The sequence below is a fragment of the Aptenodytes forsteri genome, unplaced genomic scaffold (genome assembly GCF_000699145.1).
Source record: "Aptenodytes forsteri isolate BGI_AS27 unplaced genomic scaffold, ASM69914v1 Scaffold126, whole genome shotgun sequence".
Lineage (NCBI taxonomy): Eukaryota > Metazoa > Chordata > Aves > Sphenisciformes > Spheniscidae > Aptenodytes > Aptenodytes forsteri.
In genome coordinates this window covers 1,902,398-1,924,560 of record NW_008794599.1, presented here as the reverse complement: position 1 = coordinate 1,924,560, position 22,163 = coordinate 1,902,398, and the positions used below count along the sequence as shown (strand labels likewise).

At 54.4% G+C, this 22,163-nt stretch overlaps 1 protein-coding gene across 1 annotated transcript in view; it reads right to left on the bottom strand.

Moving 5' to 3' along the window:
• The window catches only part of KIRREL3 (kin of IRRE like 3 (Drosophila)), a 147,275-nt gene that overhangs the window by 6,177 nt on the left and 118,935 nt on the right, over positions 1-22,163 (bottom strand). The window contains exons 8-15 of the mRNA XM_009273008.1: positions 21,461-21,609; positions 20,921-21,048; positions 17,931-18,057; positions 12,119-12,219; positions 11,805-12,003; positions 10,604-10,639; positions 7,296-7,403; positions 3,073-3,182 (exon numbers count right to left, since the gene is read on the bottom strand). Coding sequence (XP_009271283.1) covers positions 3,073-3,182; positions 7,296-7,403; positions 10,604-10,639; positions 11,805-12,003; positions 12,119-12,219; positions 17,931-18,057; positions 20,921-21,048; positions 21,461-21,609 — 958 coding nt within the window. The remainder of the gene's footprint in view (positions 1-3,072; positions 3,183-7,295; positions 7,404-10,603; positions 10,640-11,804; positions 12,004-12,118; positions 12,220-17,930; positions 18,058-20,920; positions 21,049-21,460; positions 21,610-22,163) is intronic.

Sequence of the window (22,163 nt, the reverse complement as noted above, 5' to 3'; positions counted from 1 at the left end):
GCGGGAAAAACAGTAGGGGGGGGGGGGGGGGGGGGGGGAGACGGCGCTGAGACAATGTGGACATATGCAAATCAGACAGCATGACGTGTATCCTAAGGTGTTAATGAATTTATAGATGCATGAATAATTACTTGTGAAAAGCACGGAGAGCTGTGGAGGTCACAGATGGCTGGAGAATAACAAATGCATTAGCATTTTGGGGGGGGGGGGAAGAAGAGTCATGCTGGCACTCTGCAGCCAGAAATGCTCCGGCAAGGCAGAGACACCACGGGAAACCGAGGAGCAGAGGCACCATCCATGGTGCAGAGGGTGGATCTCCGCTCCCGAAGCTTGGCAGGAGCACGTCGGGCCGTGCTGGGCCTCAGGTGCTTGGCCAAGGGTCCGGGACGGGGAGGGAAAAGGCTGATGCGAAGCAGCAAGGTGTTGAGCAGAGGGGAGCTGTTTGCGAGCGTGGCCTGCTTTTCATTAACATCTGCATTAATGATCTCTCCGCGCGAGCACCCAGCATGTTAATGAAATTCGCAGTTGATATTAAACGGCAAGGTGTTATGAACATTGTTGAGGGCAAGGAGATCATTTCAAAGGACACCATCGAGGTTGAGCCCGGGCTGGAAATATCACAAGAAGCTTAGGGAAGGCAAACAAAGAAGCAGCGGGGGAAATAATGCTGGTACGGGGCGGAGGGAGAGCAGGAAAATCTTGGGGTGAGAGCAGGGAGCAAGCAAGGGGTGCTGTGCATTGCCTCCCTGCTCCTGCTGGAGAGGTCTCATCACAGCTCATTAGCAAGGATGATTTTTTTTCTTTTAACTTGATCCATCATTTCACTGACAAACTTGGACCTTCTTATTAGGCTGTTCAGCACCTGAAGCCTGGGTCTCTAATGGCCGGAGGAGGATGCTCACACTGGCTGCTGGAAACGGCGAGGAGGGGGATGAGGGAGAGTGGGAATCCCCAGGGGCTTCGAGGAGAGAAGAGATCGGGAAGTATTTGCTGGGAATGTTCTTGCCGAGGACAGATGAAGATGGGGAGGCTCCGGTCCAGGCAGGGGAGGGGGCTTTGATGTCTTCTCCCTGCCAGGCAGGATGTCCCAACCGGTGCCAAATCTGCCCAGCGTCAAGGTCAGAGGCTATGGACCATCTCTTCCAACCTCTTGAACAGCGTTGATCCAACGATGTTATTTCCAACTGATGTATCTTCAGGAAAAGCGCCTGGATTTGGCCAGGAGAGGGGGAGAATCACCTTCTCCCGGTCCAGCAGCCAGGCTGTTACGCTCTGTCATGTTGTATCCGAAAGCGCTCGACTTTGCCTACCCTGCTTGCACGTAAATAGCCCCTTTATACCGTGCTGTAACCAAACCACCTCTCAGAAGTCTTGCTGATAAGCTAAAACACGTGAGCTCTGTAAACCTCTCCCCGTAAGGCATTTTTTCCCCGGCTATCAAATGAATGTTGTCATTTTTTTCTGCACCATTTCCACCCTGCCAGCATCCTTACTGAAATGTGCACAGCACAGCTCTGCACTGCCCCGGTACCAGCCTCGTCAAGGGCACGCGTTGACGTGAAATCACCTTCTGGCTCTGGCAAATAATCTAGGCAAGCCCCCACGAGGTCTTGCAAGATCCTGTGCCTGGCCTCCCACGACCATCCTCTTCCTCATTTACTCGTCAGTGGTAAATGGTCCTTGTATGTCTCCTCTGCTGAGGCTTCGTGCGTGCTTCCAGCGTGGTGGTGAAGGTCTCCAGCAGCGTTTGGCCTGATCTCAGCCCCTCCTTTGGAAACCAGATCTGGGCTTGGCGCTTGCTGATCACTGTCTATACAGACGGTGGTACAGGGTGCCATGGAGAGGAAGCTCCTCATTCCCCTTCATCTCAGCAGATTGCTCCAGACCCGAGTCCCAGCCTCCGCTGTCCTTCCACCGAGCGAAGCCTTGCAAATCCCGCCGTGGATTTGCAGCCTCCTTGGGGCAAAGCCCTACTGGGAATGAAGGGTCTTGCACAGAAACCTCAGCGGTGCTGGGATGACATGCCAGATCTCCATCTCCTCCTGCCTTCTCATTTCGAGGCTCCCTTGCTGTATATGTGCACCGGCAGACATCGATTCTGCCCGCCCTACGATGCTCAGCCTTGCCTTTCCTCCGGTAATTCATCAAAGAGCTTTTGCAGGCAGGGCATACCGATGTTTAAAAGCGCTGCCCAAAAAATAGAGGGTTAGAGCAGGAACAAACCACCCAGCAGCCTAGAAAGCAGCCTCCAGCCTCTTCAATCCCTTTTCCCTTTCCTATCTGCTCTTTTCTCTCGCCTTTTACGGCCGTGCAGCTTTCTGCGGCTCCCCTTTCCTTGCCATTTGTTCGGCTTTGTATTTGTCACCTACGACATGACACCAGCAAGCAAAAGCAAAGGCAAACTGGGGCCGAGACACGGCCAACAGCGGCGACGCCAGCGAGAGGAGCAGCCTGCGGTTGGGCTGCAAGGATGCACAGGTCCATGGGCTGAAGCTGAATTTCCTGGGACCTCAATCATCATCGGCATCTTGCCCTGCCGCTTGGTCCGTGTTGTTCGGTCCCCTTGGGCAAAGGCAGCGGCCTCAGGAAGGTGACACCTCCCAGGTTACTACAGACCCAGGTCCGGGCTGGCCCCCCACCCCCGGTGTTAGCAATCTGCAACCAACTGCGTGCACATACATTAATTTCGCACATATAACTCTCCGAACTGCGTCCCGGAGAGCGCAGTTCTCGCTGGCTAATTAGCTCATTATTATATTGTGCTCACCTATTGCGTGCCTACTTGCAGTTTGCAGCTCTTTCCCCATGCGAGGTGGCAAATTTGCTTTGCAATTAGCCCAGCGGGCAGCTGGGCTACTGCAATAAACCTCTCCCAGCTCTCCCTCCTCATTAGCAAAGTTTCACTCGAGGAGCTTTTATGGCAGGAGAATGTGTATCTCAAGAGCAAGATTTTTGGAAGAGCATCTTTGCCTTGAGTGGGGATTACGGCACTGAACTACATGTGCCTGGGCTCATTACCATCAAACACTTACCCAGAGTAATTGCTTACGGGGAGAAGAAGTAAATCCTTACCATCAGCTGCTTGATGGTTGGGTGCTCCTCCGTCTCCCTGCCCGAGGCCGGCTCCTTGTGTACGATCTCCACGCGGATATCGTTCTTGGCAGAAACCACACCTTTGAGATCTGGGCAAAGAGTGAGATGGAGAAGGGGTTAGTCGAAGGCAATCGTGGAGCATCCTCAGGGACCCGCCTGATTGCCGAGGACGTCCAGCAGCACCGGGGAAAATTAACCCTGGTGCAGCAAGCGCATCTGAGAATTGGGGGAGCAATGTTTGCGCTGCCGTAAGGTATGGGCATGTGAAACCTTCACCTCCAGGGAGCTCAGATTTCTATTTTAATTCTTTTTGGAGCTTGGTTAGTCTCTGCCACACTCGTGGTGCTGTTAACAGGGGCTGGGCTGCAGCAGGACTGCTCAAACAGATGGCGGGCTGTTTGTCCAGGCTGCTGATCTACAGCGTCTGCTCGGGGAGCACATGAAATGCTGCTCCTGAGGGACGTACCAGCTCTTCCCTGGTGCTGAGGGGCCCCTGAGAAAAGCCTTCCCCAGGTTTGGGGTGCAGATACCTATGGAAAAGGCTGAGCAATGAACAAAGACGCAGCCAGGGCTTCGGGAATGACAAAATCATCCCTGGCTGCTGCTCCAAGCAGCCTGTTTTCATGCAGGGCAGAGAGAAACATTTCTGGAGAGACTCTCTGCCTTCCCTGAAGGTGTCAGGCGTGCTTTGAAGAAGTCATTTTAGCAAAATTAAACCAAAGACACCAAGCAGCAGGAGCAGAAACGGCCAGGCGAATCCGAGATGAAAAGTAGAGATGGATGCAAATCTGAACAGCGAGATCTAAACAGCTTCCAGCTTTGAAGACGGGCTTCAGCCTACGATCTGGCTCTCACCTCCCAGGGTGGCTGTGCCAACCCTCCCCGACCCAAAACTGCCTTGAACCGCTGGGCTCGTCAGCTCTACCTGCAGCCGAAGGAACCGGCAGTGCCCTGCCAAGCCAGGACTGCCCTGACTCAGTCCAGCAAAGGCTTGGACCACGCAGGAGGAGACGGTGATTTTATCCGTAAACCAAACTGAATCACGCAACCGAGACCGGCTTGAAGCTCCAGCCTTGAATTAATCCATCTCAGTGTCCTGTGCCCTCGACGTCTGCAGCCCTGCTGTCGCCCACAGACATCTCCAAGTCTCAGGGTGCAAGGCAAAGGGTTTCGCTGGGAAGTTACTACGGCTCTTTCTTTTTTTTTTCTTGCTGGGACCATGTTCCTGGTGCTGGAGCCTCCGTCTTTAATCACAAGGAGAAGCTAATTACTGTCTTGCACATCCTCTCCCAGGAGTGTTCCCCCTTAAATAACTCTGGGCCGTTAAGTCACTGAAGATACAACAACAGATGTGCAGTAAAGTATTTTTTTTTTTTCTTTTCCAGAGCCTCCAGGCTCGGTGTGTCTGCGCCCGGTGCATTTTTTTGCTGCATCTCCCCAAAGCAAGGCCAGGAATTGCCTCCCTCAGTGCCATTAGTTGCAGTCGGTGGCCGGTTGCAGCCATCAGGAGACGCCTTCTCCAGAGTTACTGCTGGGTCACCTTGTCCCCTCCGCCGGGAACCGTGTGGAGCTGTCCCTGCAGCCTGCTGACGGGTTTTGTTTGCAGGCTGTTGTTTTAAATGATGCAACAACGCTCCGGTATTTGTCCTGGGAGAGGAATCTGCAGTCATCCTGGTAAGAAACGAGTCCCTCTCCTGATATCAAAGTGCTCTGTTGGTCCCATCACTCCTGAGCTGATCTCTGTAATACCTCTGCTGATTTCACACCACTAACCGTGATGAAAGTCCTTTCCTCACCTTCTCAGCCTGGTGTTTCTACCTTCCTAACGCTCACCTGCCACTGGAGATAGCGGCCACAGCATCCAGTTTGCACTAGCACCTGCAAAATTGGGATAAAAGTCCTTTTGTCCTGGGACAGCCAAGTCCTCCCCTGCAGGGTTTTGCACCATGAGTGACACTCGGGGGCTGGTTTAGCTGCTGATGCTCCCAACTCCCCCACAAAAACAAGGAGGGACCCTGTTTTGGCAGCTCCAAGTGGCTTTTGGAGCCACGTGATGGGGGACCAAGCAGCCCCACTGCCACCAGCACCCCCAGCTCCCTGCACGAATCTCAGGCCGGGGAACCCCGCCTGCACCCAGGATTTGCTTCGCTAGCACCACGGCATCCCGCTCCTTTTGAGCAGCAGCCCCGGCGAGCACCCAGCAAAGCATCTGTTACCGAGCTGGTGCACCCGGTTGGGTCCGGCTCTCCGGAAAAGGTTGAGCTGTTCCTCCTCCTATTTCACTTTGGGGAGGGAAGGGAGATCAGGGTAGGGACCTTTGCTGATCTCTTGGACGATCTCTTTCTGCTCGCTTGCTCTGATCCTGTAGCAAAGAAGCCTTGTGGGAAGCACAGGGACCTGTGCTCTGGTCCAGGGATGCTGTAGACCTCTCCCCATGGCATGGCAACCGGGGACTTGCACTGCAGGAGGAGCTGAAGAACAGCAGTGGTGTAGTGAGCACGCTGGGAAGATGCCACAGACCCAGCAGCTCATTGCATATAGGAGACCAAAAAGTCCTTTCTAAGTGGGACAGCACTGGAAACGCAGCGGAGGAAAGGGATTTCAAGCACTGCCATGCCATCATGCCCCCAGTACCCTCTTCCCAATACGTATCCTCTGAGCTTTGGTGAGGAAAAAGCCTCTCCTTCCTGATTTACCACTGGGAATCCAAGGGATGAATCACACAAGACTTTTGGGTGGGATGGGGTTGTCCCCTCCTGGAAGGACGAGCTCTGCTTTCTCCCCCAGAGACCTGCCCATCCTCTGCACAATTCCGGCTTGTGAGTGGCTCTAAAACCTGGCACTTGCACCACATCTTTGATCTGTTGTCATGGCATTAGTGTTAAATCATATGTCCTGTAAAGAACCCCGCGCCATCTGGTTACACCAAGTAAGAGGAAGATAATGAACCGCATGCTCTCCCCTGCTCCGAATGATGCGGCGTGGGGAAAGCACAGCCGCTTACATCCAACCATTGACATGGTGACACGGCTTGGCCCTTGCTTTCTTCGGGCGCTCGCATCGTCCATCCTCGGTAAATGATCGCCGCAACATTGAATTGGCCTGCTCTTGGGTCCTGTCCATCAGCAATCCTCCCCCAAAAAGCAAGATTAATGCCTGCCCCCCCATTTAATTTGTTAATACTTGCTAATGGAGGCTGCAAGAGTTCAAAAAACCAGGGGATAAAACAGGGAGAGGCATCATTATCCCTCTTAAAATTAAACACACTTCTGCTGCGGGAGGCCGTGTGTTCATATCCAAATCCAGGAGGGGCCTGGTGTCTTTGCTTTGCAAAGGATCAAGAGTGGGAAAAATAAAAAGAAAAGAAAAACAAAGAAAACGTGGGTTTTCTGTCACACGCACAGAGAGCTTGGCATCCTGGCATCCATACCACGCATCTCCCGAGCTGGGAGGACCGTCGAGTATCTCCACTTCTCCCCCCCGTGGCCTGAGATGCTCCAGACAATCACGCTCTTCTCCCTCCTGGTTTGATGCCTTTTCATTTAGCCAGCAATCCTCCTTTAATTTCCTGGTGTCTTTTTAATGAGGCAACACGATGCCATGCTGTTTACCCCTACTTCTCCTCTACCTGCGTCTCTAATGTCACTTTAACTTGTATTCCCACCGCAGCCAGGCTTCTAAACCCACATGTCTCATGTAAACCCCCTCAACTGGCTGTTATTTCCCACTAGGAAATACGCATTTTATGTCGAGAAAAATGGAATTAAAACAGAAGCAGAACAGAGAGCACAAACTGAGAAGGCTTTTTAAGCACCGACGTGGCATGGTGAGGATGCTTCTCCCTCTTGGACATCAGGATTTCTCCAAGGGAGGGATTAAGAGCAGGTCCCTTTGCAATCCCTTTGCCCCCAGGACACCCCTGCATGCCTCCCAAACTGCCTGTGCTGCTACCGGGGATTAGCGTTTACCCCGGCATGTTTTTCCACGTGCTCCGAAACCCTTTCCTTTACTTGCAGGGCGGCTGTTAGCAGCCAAGTGGTGCTGAACATTTGATAGACCAACATGAGGAGCAGATTGTGCTGGTGCCGTGTCAGTAAATTCAGCCTCTAATTTATTTGTGCCCCACGCTATTCGTCCCCCCGCCAAGGTTTTAGCCCCAGCCCTGCCCGAAGGGATGCAGCGGGGCCGGGGGAGACACTTACTCCTCTGGGAGCGGGCGCAGCAGAAGGCGACGATGGTGGCCATCAACACCAGGAACGCCACGCCGGCCCCCACGGCCACTCCAATGATCACCGCCATCGGCACCGACTCTGCAAGAGGAAGGAGAGGGAGCATGAAGCCGGGATGAAGGTTGGAGAGCTGGCTTTTCCCCAAGGGACCCACCCCTGGCTACTGGAAGGCGGCTTGGTGATGAGCCTGGGGAGGGTTTTGGGGCCAAATGGACCTCCTTTCCCCGCTCCCTCATCCCTGCGTGGGTGACGCCAGCACGGGCTGCCCGTGGGACACTGGCGCGTGCTGCAATTTGTGCAAACCCTGATCTCTCTGTGCCTCAGTTTCCCCTGGGAAGGATCCAGAAGAGCGGGTTAACTGCTCGCGACAGCGCCCTGCGGGTTAATGAATGAGTATCTCTAAAGGATGAAAAGCGCAAAAGAAGATGGTGTGTTAATATTATTAAGAAAGAGAAATGGCATCAGAGTGGGCTGGGAGAAAGGTTAGAGCCGGGATGGAGGGATGGAGTCGGGCACCGAGCCTGCCTGCCAGAGGCGGCAGCTCAGCTGTCTTAGCAGGCGCTGTTAAGTATATACGGGTGAATTAACCCAAGAGCCATCATTCACAGCCTCTGCCTGTTTTGTATCCCAATCTCCTGCCTTCTCCCTTGGCTTACCAGCTCTGCCATCCTTCCCCGAACCCCTGAGGACTGGGACGGGAGGGATGGCCTGTGCCGGGGATGAGCAGAGGCCAGGTGGCTGTGGTGGGCGAGGGCTGCCGGGTGGGGATGTGCGGGCAGGGGTCTGCGGGAGGCAGCCCGGGGGAGCAGAGCTTGCTGCAGAGCAGGGGTTACATGTTTGTGCCCTTCTGCCTACAATAACTTTGTAGCTGGGTTCCCGGCGGGGATTTCAGACCGCGGCTCAGCCAGCAAAGCTGATTTATTTGCGCAGATCCAGGCAGCAGCTTGCGAGGTGCAGGGAGGGTGGAATGTGAAATCACATTTATGGTGAGAGGGTCAGATTTGCAGCCCAAGAGCCTTGTTATCTCCCTGCTCAGTTCCTCCGGTCCTTCAAAGCACAGCTCCTACTTAACGGCGAGCGTTGGGTTGGTGCCTGCTCTCCGGATTATTGCCAGGCAGCAACAGGCAGCACTCCCACTCGCAGGACACCAAAGCTGTGGGTACTACAAATTGTCTTCGTTGGCTGGGATGATAAACCGTACCCTGAAGACCCTCTCCCCAAAAGCAGCAGGTATCTATAGGTCTCCATTCCTGTTGTTTCTGAGCACCCCATAGGCTCTTGTGAATCCAACAGCAGGCAAAAAGAGGGGTAACGCTTTCCAGGATGGCCGGCTAAGCCGGGTGAGTGTGTCCTCACCGCTTTCCTGCACACCTCCGACGCGTGTTTTCTCCTTGGGGCCCCTGCCTTGCAAATGGATGGGATGAATTTAGGAAAGAATGGATGCAGAGAGGTGGTCCTCCTTCCTCCTCGCCTCTGCAGGTGTGGAACGGGAATGCTGCTGGACCAGGGGGAGATGGGGACACATGAGTAATCTAGCTGAGAAGCAAAACCTGGCAGCCTGATGGCTGACATTCGACTGGGTGATAAGGAAACCATTTCTCGTTGTCCACTGGCGTGGAGCTGGTGTTGACCACGAATTTCATCCTGGACCTGAGATCACAGCTCCTGCCTGTGCCCTTCAGCCTTCCTAAGGGGCATGCCTCCTTACTGGTGGGACTGGGAGGAGTCGTAATTCCACCAGCATCTTTCCCGTGTAGTCAGCAAAAGGTTTCTTCATTGCTATCTAATCCCAGCTGGGGCAGGGGAGTTATAAAGCCACTTCACGTTACCCTTTAGCAGTGGCCATGGGGCCTCATGGGTCCTGAGCCCTACTTTGAGAACTGCAGAGTGATAAAAAAATGGTGCTGGTTGAGTTTAGCCTCTTCTGCTCACACTTGGTCTAAAAAGAGCCTTTAATCTTCCCCGCTTAGCTTGTTGTTTCAAGTGATTCAGTTGGTGGTTTATGCTGATGCTTTTCCGTTTCTGGCTTGCTCATGAATTTTCTGCCCGGGCCTGCTGGTCCCTTGCTGTGTCACTTGTCACTCGAGCTGGGCCACTGGCGACATGACTCATGGAGCACTGAGTAGACCGCCAAACCTGCCCGAGAGTGCTCACCACGGTGGTGCAGGAACTCCCCTGGGGCCCCCGGTGAAAAGGCAAGTCCCCTTGAGTGCTTTGCAGCCTTGAGCTGGAGCTCAGGTAGCAGATGCTGGGTCTGGTTCCAGCTGCACCAAGGAGCTCATCCTAAACCCAGCATCCTCCAACACACCAGCTGAGCCACAGCAAGAAGAAACTGGGATTTTCTTCTCCGGGTAGCCTGAGGCCACCTGCTAGGCAGTGCTCCTGCTGACGGTGGTAACTTGTCGTGGGACTTTTTTGGCTCTCCCGGGGCAATATAGAGTGAACGGGTGAGGAGACAGGAGCCTGGGGTCCCTGGGAGTGCTTGCTGGCTCTCAGCTTTGGGGGAGTGAGATCTGCAGTGCAGAGCTGTGTGAGAAGCAGGTAGTGATGGTGAGTGATGCTGCTTGAAGATGATGGAGAATCATGCAGGGAACGGCGTGGGGAATGTGGCTGGGGCTCTCCTGGGCTGCAAAAAAGGTTGACTGCAAAGGGACAGTGACAGGGACCAGTGGCTGGGATGGTAAACCGCGTCCCAAAGACAAGGGCGAGCGGACGAGGAGCAGTTTGCTGGCTCCGAGCTCTCCCATGAACCCCACTCTGGCGCAGAGGACGAGGAAGGCACAAGTGCAGCACATCCCACAGCATCTGCCCAAATATCCATTCAGCCCTGCTCTGGCTGCGATGGATGCTGGCTAGCACTCTCTCGGGATGCTGAGACAAGCTGATGTCTGCGAATGACCCTGGAAACTTCTACTTCTCTCTCTTTTTGTCCCCATAATAGCACTTAAGTGGTCCCTTCCGCAGCACTTTAAAACGTGGCTGCGTAATGTTATCCCCCTCTCAGTTGCTGGGGAGCTGGGGCACAGAAAGGCGATGTTGGGTTTGCAGAGCAAGTCAGTGACAGAGTGGAGACTGGACCGCTCCTGCTTCCCAGTCCGTGCCCCAGTCACTGCCCTGCAGCTTTCCTACGCCCCTTCCTGCCCTGCCCTGCCCTGCCCTGTCCTGTCCAGCCCTGCCTGCCCTGCTGGAAAGCTGCCGGGCCAGGAGGAGGACGCCGAGTCCTCAGGTGTGGTAATGGCTGGGGACAATTCACGTTCACCGTCAGCTCATGATTTCCATACCTGCTTGAATACCAGCTCCTGATTTCATTTCCGTACCTGTTTGAAAATAAAGCAAGTGTCCACAGCCTTGCACAGCCCAAGCGCACACGTCAGTCTTCCTGAGCGCTCAGCCCTCTGCTCCACTTTCTGCTCCGAGCGCAGAGATGTCCCCATGAAGGGGATGCCCTCTGCCACCCTACAGCATCCTCAGCCACCCTACAGCGTCCCCCTGCCCAGGGCAGGGATGTCCCCTTGCATCGCCTAACAGCGATGCCCGGATCTCGGATGCGGAGCCGGCCGTGGACTTGGATGCTGCGTCGCCGGCTCCGACCCGGCTCAGCTGCCCAGCCACCCTCCACTGGGACCCAGGCTTGCCGCTGAGCGCTCCCGCTGACTGGCAGACAACCTGGAAAAACCACTGGCTCTGTTTGCATTGGAAGAAGCCCAAGGCTAATTTTAAGGGGTTCATTTAGCTCTGATTTAATCTGGACAGCAGCCTTGCCTATAAATCATGGCTTAATGAGAACAATCCACCTGCCTGCCCTGGCATTTAATAAAATAGAAGAGAACTGGAGTCCCTCCAGGAGCTAAGTGTTCCTCACAAAAGCCATCTCCCTCCCTTGCTATTGAGAGCCCCGAGAGTGGAAATCCCCTGGCCATCCCTTGAGAGTTGCTCGAGGTGCCTTCGAGGCTGGGTGGGTAAGCCCAGCCCTGCAAAACACGTGCCGACATCGTGGCTGGTGGCCGGGGTGGAGGGTTGCCACCAGCCCAGACGCCTTCCTCCCACTCACTCCCATCACCGCGGAGCAGTGGGGTCTGGTAGGAGCAGCCGTTTCTGTTTCTCTAAGGCTATAAATGATCCTCCAGCCTGTGGCAGTGGCATCACCTTGTGCCATGGGGCAGGGAGCGAGGGGTGCAGGATTGGCCTGTGCCCTCCAACTTCAGCAGGACAGGCAAAGTGGGGCAATACCGTATCAAGCAGAGACTTTGCAGGGCTTGTCCCACCTCCTGACCCCCTGCCAGGACCAGGTACCCTAAGGATGCAATCCTACAGCTAGCACGTCTGGAGCATTTTCACCGCCCTTCCTAGTTTCCTCTTTGACATCCCAAGAGCTTTTCTGAGCATCTCCTGCCTCTCACAGCATCTCCCCACTCTTACAGCCCGGCCAGGCGCTAATTCCCGCTGCCCGACAGCCCCCACCGGCTTCTCAGCGATGCCCACCTTGCTCTTTGAGCCGGATGATCTCCGTGTCGGAGCCGAAGCTGTTCCAGGCGGTGCAGTTGTAAATGGTTTGGAAATCGGCCCGGACGATGTTGCTGATGGTCAGCGTGGAGATAACGCCCTCGTCCGTGCTGACCGTCTCCACCGTGTAGCGCCCGGAGGTCCCAGACTCCAGGACGTTCTCCTTCCAGGACCAAGCCTGCCAAGCAAGAGACGGGTCAGCCTGGGGCAGGTTTGCCCACCGCAGGGCACCCTAAGGTGTGCAAGACACCCACCATGCCCCGTGAAGTGCCGCCCCATGGGATGCTACTCACAATTCGGTCTGGCGGCGGGGTGCTGCGGATGAAGCACTTGATCTGCCCTTTCTGGCCGTGCAAGGCGTGCTGCGTCTGGGTGCTGGAGATGATGGGTGGCCCTGCAAGAGAGAGGAGAGGGCTGCTGGCATCTCGCACGGGTGGCTGCAATACTGGTGGCAATGCAGGGGGGTGTTAGCGGAGTCATGGAGGGACATCGGAGTCCCCCTTTGAGGGGGAAGGATGGAGCAACAGCTCCCTCGCCTCCTGTGATGCAGAAGGACACACAGTGGGGGCTTTGCTTTAAGGCTCTGCTGGTTTTCTGCAAAGCCCCCGCTAAGCACGAGGGTCTCCCCATCTCTGCTCCTACATCCCTGGTGTTGGACGGCGATTAAATCACCCTGTGGAAACCTCCGTGGTGAACCTGGCCTCTGAGAAGGGCTGTTTGCTCCAGAAGCAAAGCAAGAGCCCAGCCCACCTGGTGTTCCTCTTCCGCGCTCTCCCAGATTTGTTAAGCAACCATTACACTAATTGCTCCCCAGGGGCTTGAGGAGGCAGAAGGAGGCACTGATGGGCAGCTGCTACCTGCAAGCCACCATCAGTGACCTGCAGTCAGCCTGCCCGATGCGGTGGAGAAATTTCTGCTGGAAAAGCCTTGGGACCCCGTCAGCTGGGCTCTCCTGTGCCATTCAGATGCCGAAGGAGCCCAGCCTGGCTGGGCAAGGCTCTCCCTGAGTGATACAAGGCCGAACGCACCGGCTGAGCCAGCTTGTGAAGGGAAATGTCCTTGTCCTGCCTTGGTGGACATCCTGAAGACACGGTTGGGAGAAAAGGGGTTGGAGAGGAGAGCATGGCTTGGTGGGGTTAGCGTGTCCCCCACTCTTCCAACAGCCTTGCGGGGCGGGACCTCCCCCTGAGGAGGGGATCACCCCAAGGGAGCAGAACAAGAGCTGGGATCCTAATTGCTGTTTATTAACCTCCTTAATTAAAGCAGATTTGCATTTCTATGAGTGGCTTGCTGCTGGCAGAAAAGAAAACAGCAACAGGGATGCAAGCAGGCAGCGCAGGGCAGGGCGAGAGAGGAGGCAGGGGCTGGCTGATCTCCCCCTGCCTGAGCTCAGCTATTTCGGATGTTTGCTCTGGGTTGTCCCTCCTGTTTTTGAGTCTGTCACTGGGTTTGTCAGAAAATACAGCCTTGTCGTCATGCCCACCCACGCACACGTGTTCGGAGCGATGTGCAAACATGCTGCAAACACCGTCGGGCTCCGTACTGGCCATGCAAAGTGGAAGAGCTGCAACAGGAGTTGTTACAAGAGGCTGTTACTATACTGCTGGGGACAACCTCAGTTGGGTCTTGCGCCCAGGACTCTGGGACGGTCGGAGTGGGAGAGCTTGCTGCGCTCGTCCTCCCTCCCATCAATCCATCTGTCCTGGTTTCGGATTGTGGAATTTGAGAAACTTTTTCCAATTTCTTTTTTCTTCCCCTGCAGCTGATGTGTTCCTTTAAGAAAAGTCTCAGGGATTTGGGGTAAAGTGGGGAGAAACAGATTCGCCTGGGTATTCCTGACTGATTCTCATCCAAATCGCCCATTTATGAATTTGCAGAATGCACAAAAATGTACCGAAATGCTAAATTCTTCACTCTGGTGCTTTCATACATACAGTTGCCTACTGAAATTGTCCCAGTAACACCTTTCTGCACCAAACTTTCACACTCCCCAAATACTTCCCACCGAGATACAGCCCTTTCCTTCCTTCCCTATGACGTTCCAAGGTGAGGTGCACGGAGAACCAGCTCAGTGAAGCGCATTTCACTGACCAGCGACCAGAAACACGGTTCTGGCAGCTCAGGAAATTACCGACGAAAGTGAGCCGCCATCCAAATTGGTAATAGCAGGAGCTGTGCGTGAAGGAGAAGGTCAGGACTCGTTTTGAGGTAACGGTCATAGCCGTACGTTAGTGGAAACTTTTGTGCCCCCTTATATCAGAAACAGAGGAAAAAAAGGACATTTTGTTGTGGTTTTCTGCCCAAATGCTCTTCTTCGAGATGTTCTTCTAGGCACGTTCCCAAGGCGTGCATTCTCATTTACCTATCTCTGAAAGCCATCTTTCAGAAGCGCTGGCTGGGGTCTCAGGAGAGTTCGGTTGATTCCTTGCTTTGCCTCCCTTCAGGAGGATGCAAACGGCATCTTGCCTTCATGAAATAGCTCTTTCCAAGCATGCCCAAGGTGGTAACATCAGCTAGCCTTGGCCTTCGCTCCCCATGTCCGGTGCAAGAGCAGAACTGTGCCGACAGCCAAGTGTGATGGGCAGATGGCCCTAAACGTGTGCTGGGGCTTTTTCCTCCCGGACAGGACACGCGATGGGGACCCGTGTGGCCCCATCACCTTCCAAGGGTGGCACAAGGCATGCGGGATGAGCTTCTTGGCTAACTAAACATGTGCTAGGTGATCCTCCTGCTCGCCTGCCCTGATTGTTGATGAACCCAAAGCCGACGGAAGCAAGAGCAGCAATGGGATCCGTAGGCCAGGCCTAAATAATAAATAATAATAGAAAAAAGCCATCTTCTTTCTATTTCAACAGTTGTATGTTACTTATAAATTCTGGAAGCTCTCCAAGACTGGGTGATACTAGAGAAAAATGGCTTAATAATCATTAAAAGGTTCATTTTCCCCAAGGAGAGTGGATTTTAAATGGCACAAATGCCAACGGCTTTGGGTTTTATTATTGCTTTAGGAGTTCAGAGTCGAAGGCTTATCATCATGATAATAGCCTATGACTAAGGACCATTTGCGAGATGAACATGCCCCGAAATAATAGCATGAAGTTGCAGCCTCTTCACATTTGGGGCCGGCGTTTGATTCTCCACGAGGCTCTGGCTCCTTATGAAAGCTGCCAATCTCCGTCTTGGCATTCAGCGCTAAGTGTGAGACAGCCCACAGGCAGGATAAAGGCTTTAAACAATGTTGCTATGGATATAAATGATGGAGCTATTGGTTGCGGTTATTTTTAGCACGCCGGTGCCAATTTATTTGTGTGGTGCTGGTGGCTCGCACAAAAGAGAAGGCAGCTTCTTGACTCGGGAGTCTTGGAGGAAAGAAAGGATGGCCTTGACTTCTCCAGCCTGCTTGAAGTCCATCTGAACCTTTCCTCCCAAGCCCTTGCAACCTTGGCAAGGGTTTGGCAGGAGAGTTTGGTTTAACTCCTTGCGTCCTGCGGAAGCCCTGGGCTGGTTCGTGCTGCCCGCTATTGCAAAGGACCATCCCAAGGTCCCCATCTGCAAGCGGCGGCGGAGACACGCTCGGTGAAGCCCTCAATGGGCTGCTGCAGGCGTGAGCTGAGGGGACACCATGATGTTCTCCCGACCAAGCAGTCTGGCAGGTCAGCCCCTCCTGTGCTCCCAGCTCTCCGGCAGGCTTGGCTTGCTTGTTGGGGTGAATCCCAGGCAAATTAAATCCTGAATTAGCCACCAGGGGTTGTTCAGCCCTTCTAACAAACCTTTTCTTGCAGAGCAAGACGGGCAGGGGTGGTGGTCTCTGCTCAGCAGCCCCTGCCAAGCCCAGACGATGCATCGACAGACCGTACTGCAGGCAGTCCCGCTGTGGAGGTGATCATGGGTGCTTCTCCTACTGGGGTGGGAGCTTCAAGCAGGCTTGTGTGCAGTCGGGAGCAACGAGAGGCTTTGCTTCGTTGCGGGGGCTGTAAATCCGACTGCTGCTGATTTATGATGGCACCAACAGTTCCTCGCTTCCTTCTTGCCTCTGCTGCTCCAGCCCTGCCAAATGCTGCTCATTTGCATAATCCCCCTTCCCATTAACAAGACTCTGAATCGTATCTGCTTCCTTTCAGGCTGGTGGCCTCACGCTCCGGCTCGGGGATGGGCTGCCAGCCCCTCTCTGCAACCGCAGACCTGGCCAGCGAGGCTGCCAGTGGGGAGGGCAGCGAGACCCGATTGCAGTGAGGGCAGGAGGATGCTCTCCCACCCCAGCATGGTGCTGCCACAATTTCTGACTGTTTTGGGAGTGGATGGGCTGCTACAGGCAGGATTGCAGGCTCAGGCTGGGTCGGATGAAGATCCCTCAGTCGGGGTCCCTGTGCTTTTGGTGGGATGAATCAGCCCCTTCGAAGCCCGCGTGCACTGATCACAGTCTATGCAGCTAGCCCAGAACAGACACTTCCAGATGCCTAATTTTACTGTGACGAATCCCAGCCCACGGAGAAAGGCACCTGGTAATACCAAGACAATTGTATCACCCTCTGGATTTAAAATCACTTGAAAATATGAAGCGTTCAACTTCCCTCTCAAATTACAGCGGAAAAGACTTTCAGCAGAATTCATTAGCTGGATTAGACACACCGTGCCGTGCTCCCGGAGCTGGAGAGCTGCTCCAGCTGCAGGACAGGCCGCCAAGCCCCGGTGCTTGGTGGATGTCAGACCTGGGGACGCTGCCCTGGGGCGTGCCCACCTTGGATCTCCCAGCTTTGGAGGGCCAGGAGACCATCTCGACCTGGAAGTGTGGGATTCTCCCTTGGTCTAGGGTCCAACGCCCGTGATGGCGTGTCTCAACGTTGTCACCTTGGGGTTGCACCAAACCCCAGCAGCAGATCCCCCAGCAGCACGTCCTAGTGGCAGGGGATGCTGCAGGCAGTCAGCTCCCGGGAGATGCTCAAAGCTGAGTGGCGAACCTCACGGATTTTATTTGCTCTCCCGTCAGCTCTGCAAGGCGAAAAGCTCAGCGGTGGCATAAGCTGCAAAGCTCTCGAGAGAAGCTTTTCCATGCTGCACGCTCCAAACAGCCCTGAGCCTGCCGAGCGCTTTGCTCTGCGTTCAAGGCGGCCACGTGCCTGGTAGGTGTCAGGAAAGGAGCAGGTTCTTTGTTTGTGCTAATTTGTTGCTTTGTTTTCCGCGAGCTAGTTTAATTGTAATTAAAACCCAGCAGCCGCCGGGGAAGGAGCATGCAGGCGCCGAGGAGCTGAGTCGAAGTCAAGGGAGTGGTTGGTTTTCAGTCCCCTGCTGCGTTGCCCTTGGCTTCCCTTTCTAGCATTATCTGCATTTAAAATTAACACTTGCCGCCGCCTGTGCTGCTTCCCCGCTTATTTTCTTCTCTTTGTGACAGTGAGCGGGGACTGAAGCCTGCCAGTTTGTCATACAGGTGAGAGACAATGCAAAATTCATACTCTATTTATACCATTTGCAGCCTGCCTGGCTCTTTCCCTTCCATATTTAGGCTGGAATTCATTATCGGCTGCTGCGGGGTCCTGGCCATGTCATCGTTAAACTCCAGGGCTCTGGAGTGCTTCCCAGCTCTTGGGCATGGGTGAGGGTCCGGGCCACATCCTGCCACCGTGCTGGGTGAGCCCCGAGCAGCCGTGGAGGAGCTATATAGCACTGCTGCCTCTCACAGGTATCCTCATGTGGGCTCTGAGAGAGTGATTAGGCTTCTGGTCTCGGATCCAGGCTCAATTCCCAGCTCTCTGGCTGTACAACAGAGACAACAGTGCTCTCCGACCTTGCAAGGTTTTTGCAAGATAAATCTATTAAAGATTTAAAGACACCAGCTCCCAACTACTCAATAAACCCCTGTTGATAATAAGGAACCAAGCAGGTCTTAGATAATGCTGGGTATTTTTTGCTTTAACCCGTGCATCTCCAGGCAAATGAATGCAAAATCCTAATTGCTCGTATTGCCTGCAGGGCAGGATCCAGCTGTGGGTGGGATTTGCTCTGTAAGCAAATCCCCGAGGGGACAATTTGGCAACGCGAGCTGTCAGAGCAACGGGAACGAAGCAATGCGATGGCAGGATGGAATAGCAATAGGAAAGCAAGAGGTACCGTTGACGGTGAGCGTCACCTCTCGTTCCCCCGCGCCGACCCGCGGGACCACGGCTCGACACACGTATTTCCCAGCGTCTTCCTGGCGGACGGACTTCAGGGTCAGCTTGTTCTCGTTGCTCAGGACCTGGAAGAGAGGAGGGGGTGGCTTTCAGGAGGGGCGATGCGAAGTTGAACATGAGACGTGCGTTACAAGCTCCAGAGCAGCCTGGAGAGAACAAAGTGGATGAGCCCGAAGTCTTATATGGCATGGAAATACCACTTATTGCTGTTGACCAAGGAATAAAGAAACAAGCCAGTTTTGGCGGGGGGAAATATAAGTCCCGTTCCTATTCATTCGAGTTTTTACAAACTCCAGTTTTGCAAGAAGTTCAAGATAGAAGAGAAAAATTTTGTTGGCTGCAGTGACACAACTGCCTTGTAACCCGGAGCAGAAAAGCCTTCAAAAGAACCACGCTCCACACTTGCATTTCCATGTTCGCAGGTGCAGGGGAGGCTGCCAGGACTGAGTCAGGGATTTCAAACCAGAAGCGGTGGGAGACCAACCTGGAGAGCTGGCAGCCCCCTGGGAACCGGGTCTGGATAACCGGGGAAACCTCAGCTGCTTTTGGCAAGCCCTCCCTATAGACCGGCTGCAACGTGGCTATCAGCCACGCTGCCCTCCTGCCCTGGCAGTGCAATTAGCAGCTTTATTAAACCTTGAAAATTGCTGAAGCAGAGGGATCTGGCTGAGGCTGTCAGCAGAATCCCAGCGCTGGTGGTATTTAAAAAACCATGGCCGGTCTAAAACAAATAGCGGCTTTCGGAGCAATGCGTTTCCGTGCTGGAAACGTGTGCCTGGTGGCTAATTCCTCCCGGTTGCTCTTGCCTCTCTCTCCCAGGACTTTGCAGGCTGGGGCAAGCCCATCACCTCCCCTTCCTTCCAGCACCCGCTTGCTCGGTGAGCCCCCGGCTCTGCTGGTTGCTGCTCCCACAGCTGATGCCTCTGGGAACTTGTGCTGATGCTTTGCAAAGCCCTCGGTGCCCTGAGCAGTAGTTGGATATGGATCTGGGTCTCCCTGTAGCAAGATGGGGGTCTCACCCCTAACCTGGCATGAGGCAGAGGCACAGAGTTGCAGATCCCTTTTAAACCCACTGTTTTAGCATCGATTACAAAGATTTCCATGCAAATGCCTGTGCTTACTTGTCCTCATCCTCTCTTCTGTCTCTGATTTGTTTCCTTCTGGCAAAATAGGAGGAAAGAAGGTAATCTTTGTGGGAGCCTGACCTGGCTCCGAAAGCGGAGGGGCTGGGAGAAAAGCAGCCCTGATCCCACATCCCACCGCGACGGCTGGGAGCTGATGGGCTTTACAAAGCAGCATCCCCTGCCAGCATCCCTCCGGGAAGATGGAGGCGGCTCTGCTGAACAGCACGAGCATCTCTGCTGGGTTAAACCAGCCGGTGGGTCTGTCCTGAGCCCTGAGGGAGAGCTAGAGGGAGCCAAATAAAAAGGGAGAAGTCTGCTCTGCCCGCGTGCTGCCTGGGTGCTGCTGGGTAGCGAAGGCAAGCCCCGATGCATGGCTGGGGCTGGACCGCGAGGGTCAGGAAGCCCTCGTCCTTGCTGTGCATGGCTCCTTTCAGCTGCCCTGCACACTCCAGCGGCTTTGAGAAAATGAAACAGCAGCCTACAGTGTGCGAGTGTTGCCTATAATGACAACAACCCAGAGAAACAACCACCGCAGCTGCGGGATGGGAAACCACCCAGGTATTATTGACCCACTGGAATTCCTTAGCTGAGTCGAGCCATCAGCTCTCCCAAGTCTACAATTACTTCCCAGGAGACGGCCTTCACCGAGGTCATTATGGTTTGGAAAAAATACCTCAGCAGTTAATGCCTCAATGTCCGCTCCCCTCCTCGGTCTGTGCCTGGGGAGCGGAGGTGAGGAGAGCAACTCAGCCCTTTCATCTCAATCCCGTGTGAGTCCAGCTCTCTCTTAATACCTAGTCTTGAGCTGCATAAGTCAGCATTGCCTCATCGACTTCAGGACGCATCTGCCCAGACGAAGCTGAAAGATGCTTTTCAAAACCCAAACCCGCGTGCGCCTTCCGGACGAGTTTCACGTCTCAGCCCTCCTTTAGCTTCTTAACACGGCTTTGCTCGGCCCTCCTGTCTGTAAAGAGGGGATCAGAGTATCTTGCGCCTCCCTGGGCTGACTGAGCCGTGATTAATATTTGCAAAGCTCCTTACGCTTTTGAGGACAAAAAAGATGTGGAGAAGTCTGCTGGGCCAGATCCAGACTCCCCCAACTTGAGCAGGCTCCAGCCCACAGCGGAGGCGAGCTGGGGTGAACACATTAGGACGTGAGCTCACAGGTCTGGAGGCCAGAAAGGACCGCATGTAGGTGATTTGCAGAAGCGCTACCCGTCAGCGAGAGGTTAAGCGATGCTCTGGCCTCTGTTTAACCCTTATGCCCATCATCACGGGAATCGATTCTCCTTCTATTAGGACTCCCTTGCAAACATGTCCTGCGGGCGAGAGCTGCGTGCGCTCTGGAAGGTGGCTCTGCGAGGACTCGATGGGGCAGGGTCAGACAGCCCGCCGCCTCGATTCCTCTGCGGCAGCGATGGCGCTGATTTTCAGCAGTCTGGTTTTCCCTTTGCCTCTCCCAAACCGGACTCCAGGCCCAACTTTCCAGCCTGCCATCCAAATGCCTCGTGGATTCACGCACGCTTTCATCCAAAATATTACGAAGGCAATAAAGCCTTTAATGCTTAATGCACTTCTCTGACTAACTGGGGACACTCATTGCAGCCTTGCAGACCTGCAGCCTGGGAGCCACTGCTCTGCAATGCCATGTTGTCCCCTGCATTTGGAGGAGCCTTGTAGGTCCAGCATTTGTCCAGCCAGGAGCTCCCAGCCCATAGGTATGACCTTTGCTCCATGGGGAGCATCACGCAGCACCTCATGCCATGAACGTGCCATTCCCCACCGCCCCGGCAGCGATTCTTACCACGCCTGAGCCTCGCTTCATCCAGACGATGGTGAGAGACGGGTTCCCAGTCCAGGCACAGTTGAAGACCGCGTCCGAGCCCAGATCAACGAGGAGGGACTGCGGTTCTGTCGCCATCCTGGGCCCAACTGCACAGAGGAGGCTGGAGTTACTCGCAGTGATGGGCTGTGTCAACCAGAAACCCTCAAACCAAAGAGGCCGCTGCGTCAGAGGAAGCAGTGGTAGGTCTTGATGGACCTATGGGTCATGGCCACGTAAGACCCCCAAATAAAGAAGAGCCCAAGACAGGTGCCTGCTGCAACCCCAGAATGACCAGCTCCCCGAGGATCACCAACATAGGCTGTGCGCTCATAAGGCAGGAGAAAATCATGGGTCCCACCACCAGAGCATTTACAGAGTCTGAGCTACAGGAGAGCCCAGCAAGTCCTGGTCACCCTGGGCAAGTCAGACCTAGCTGTGTCCCCTTCCCGTTAATTTTCAGCAGCTCTGCTGGCCCTGCTTAGCCCTGGGAAGCCAGTCTGAAGCTGACAGATTACTTACAGTAGACATCCACGGTCCTGCTGATGTTTGTGCTGCCCAGCGCGTTGGTGACCTCGCAGGAGACGGGCTCAAAGAAGAAGGTGTGGTCCACGACGGTTTCGTAGAAGTCACCGGATGCTTCCTTTATAACCTGGCCTTTTTTCGCCCACCTGTCGAAGAAGAAAGAGCATCGTCGTGGTGCTGTTTTGTGTCGCTTGCCATTTACATGTGTGCGATGGCGGAGACTCCCTCGCCCAGCAGACAGGTCATAGTGCTGGGGGGTAGCACACCATAGGGTGCCTGCTGCCGCCCTTGACTTTAGGAGGGACGTGCACTTGTCCTCAGCATCGTCCGCTTCCCCGGGGATGGAGGGATTATAACCGCAGGTTTTGGAGAGGAGACATCAAAGTGATGTGTACGTATATCCCTACTGAAACCTTTCCAAAATAAACCACAATTGCTATTTCCCTGTGAAAGCCTGTTTCACTGGAAATATACCTCCTTCCTTAGGATTGCGGGGCATGGATGGAAGACCTCAGTGATAGGAGGGATGGGACATGGAGAGTCCCTGCTGATGGGGAACCACGGTGCCAGGAGAGCAGTCCCTTTCCGAACGCTTGCCAACCAACACTGCTGGTCCTTCCACATCAAAACCACTAAAAATCTTTTCAGCTTCCCCCCACTTTCACCCTTTTCTTCTTCTTCCCCCCCCCCCCCCCCTTAT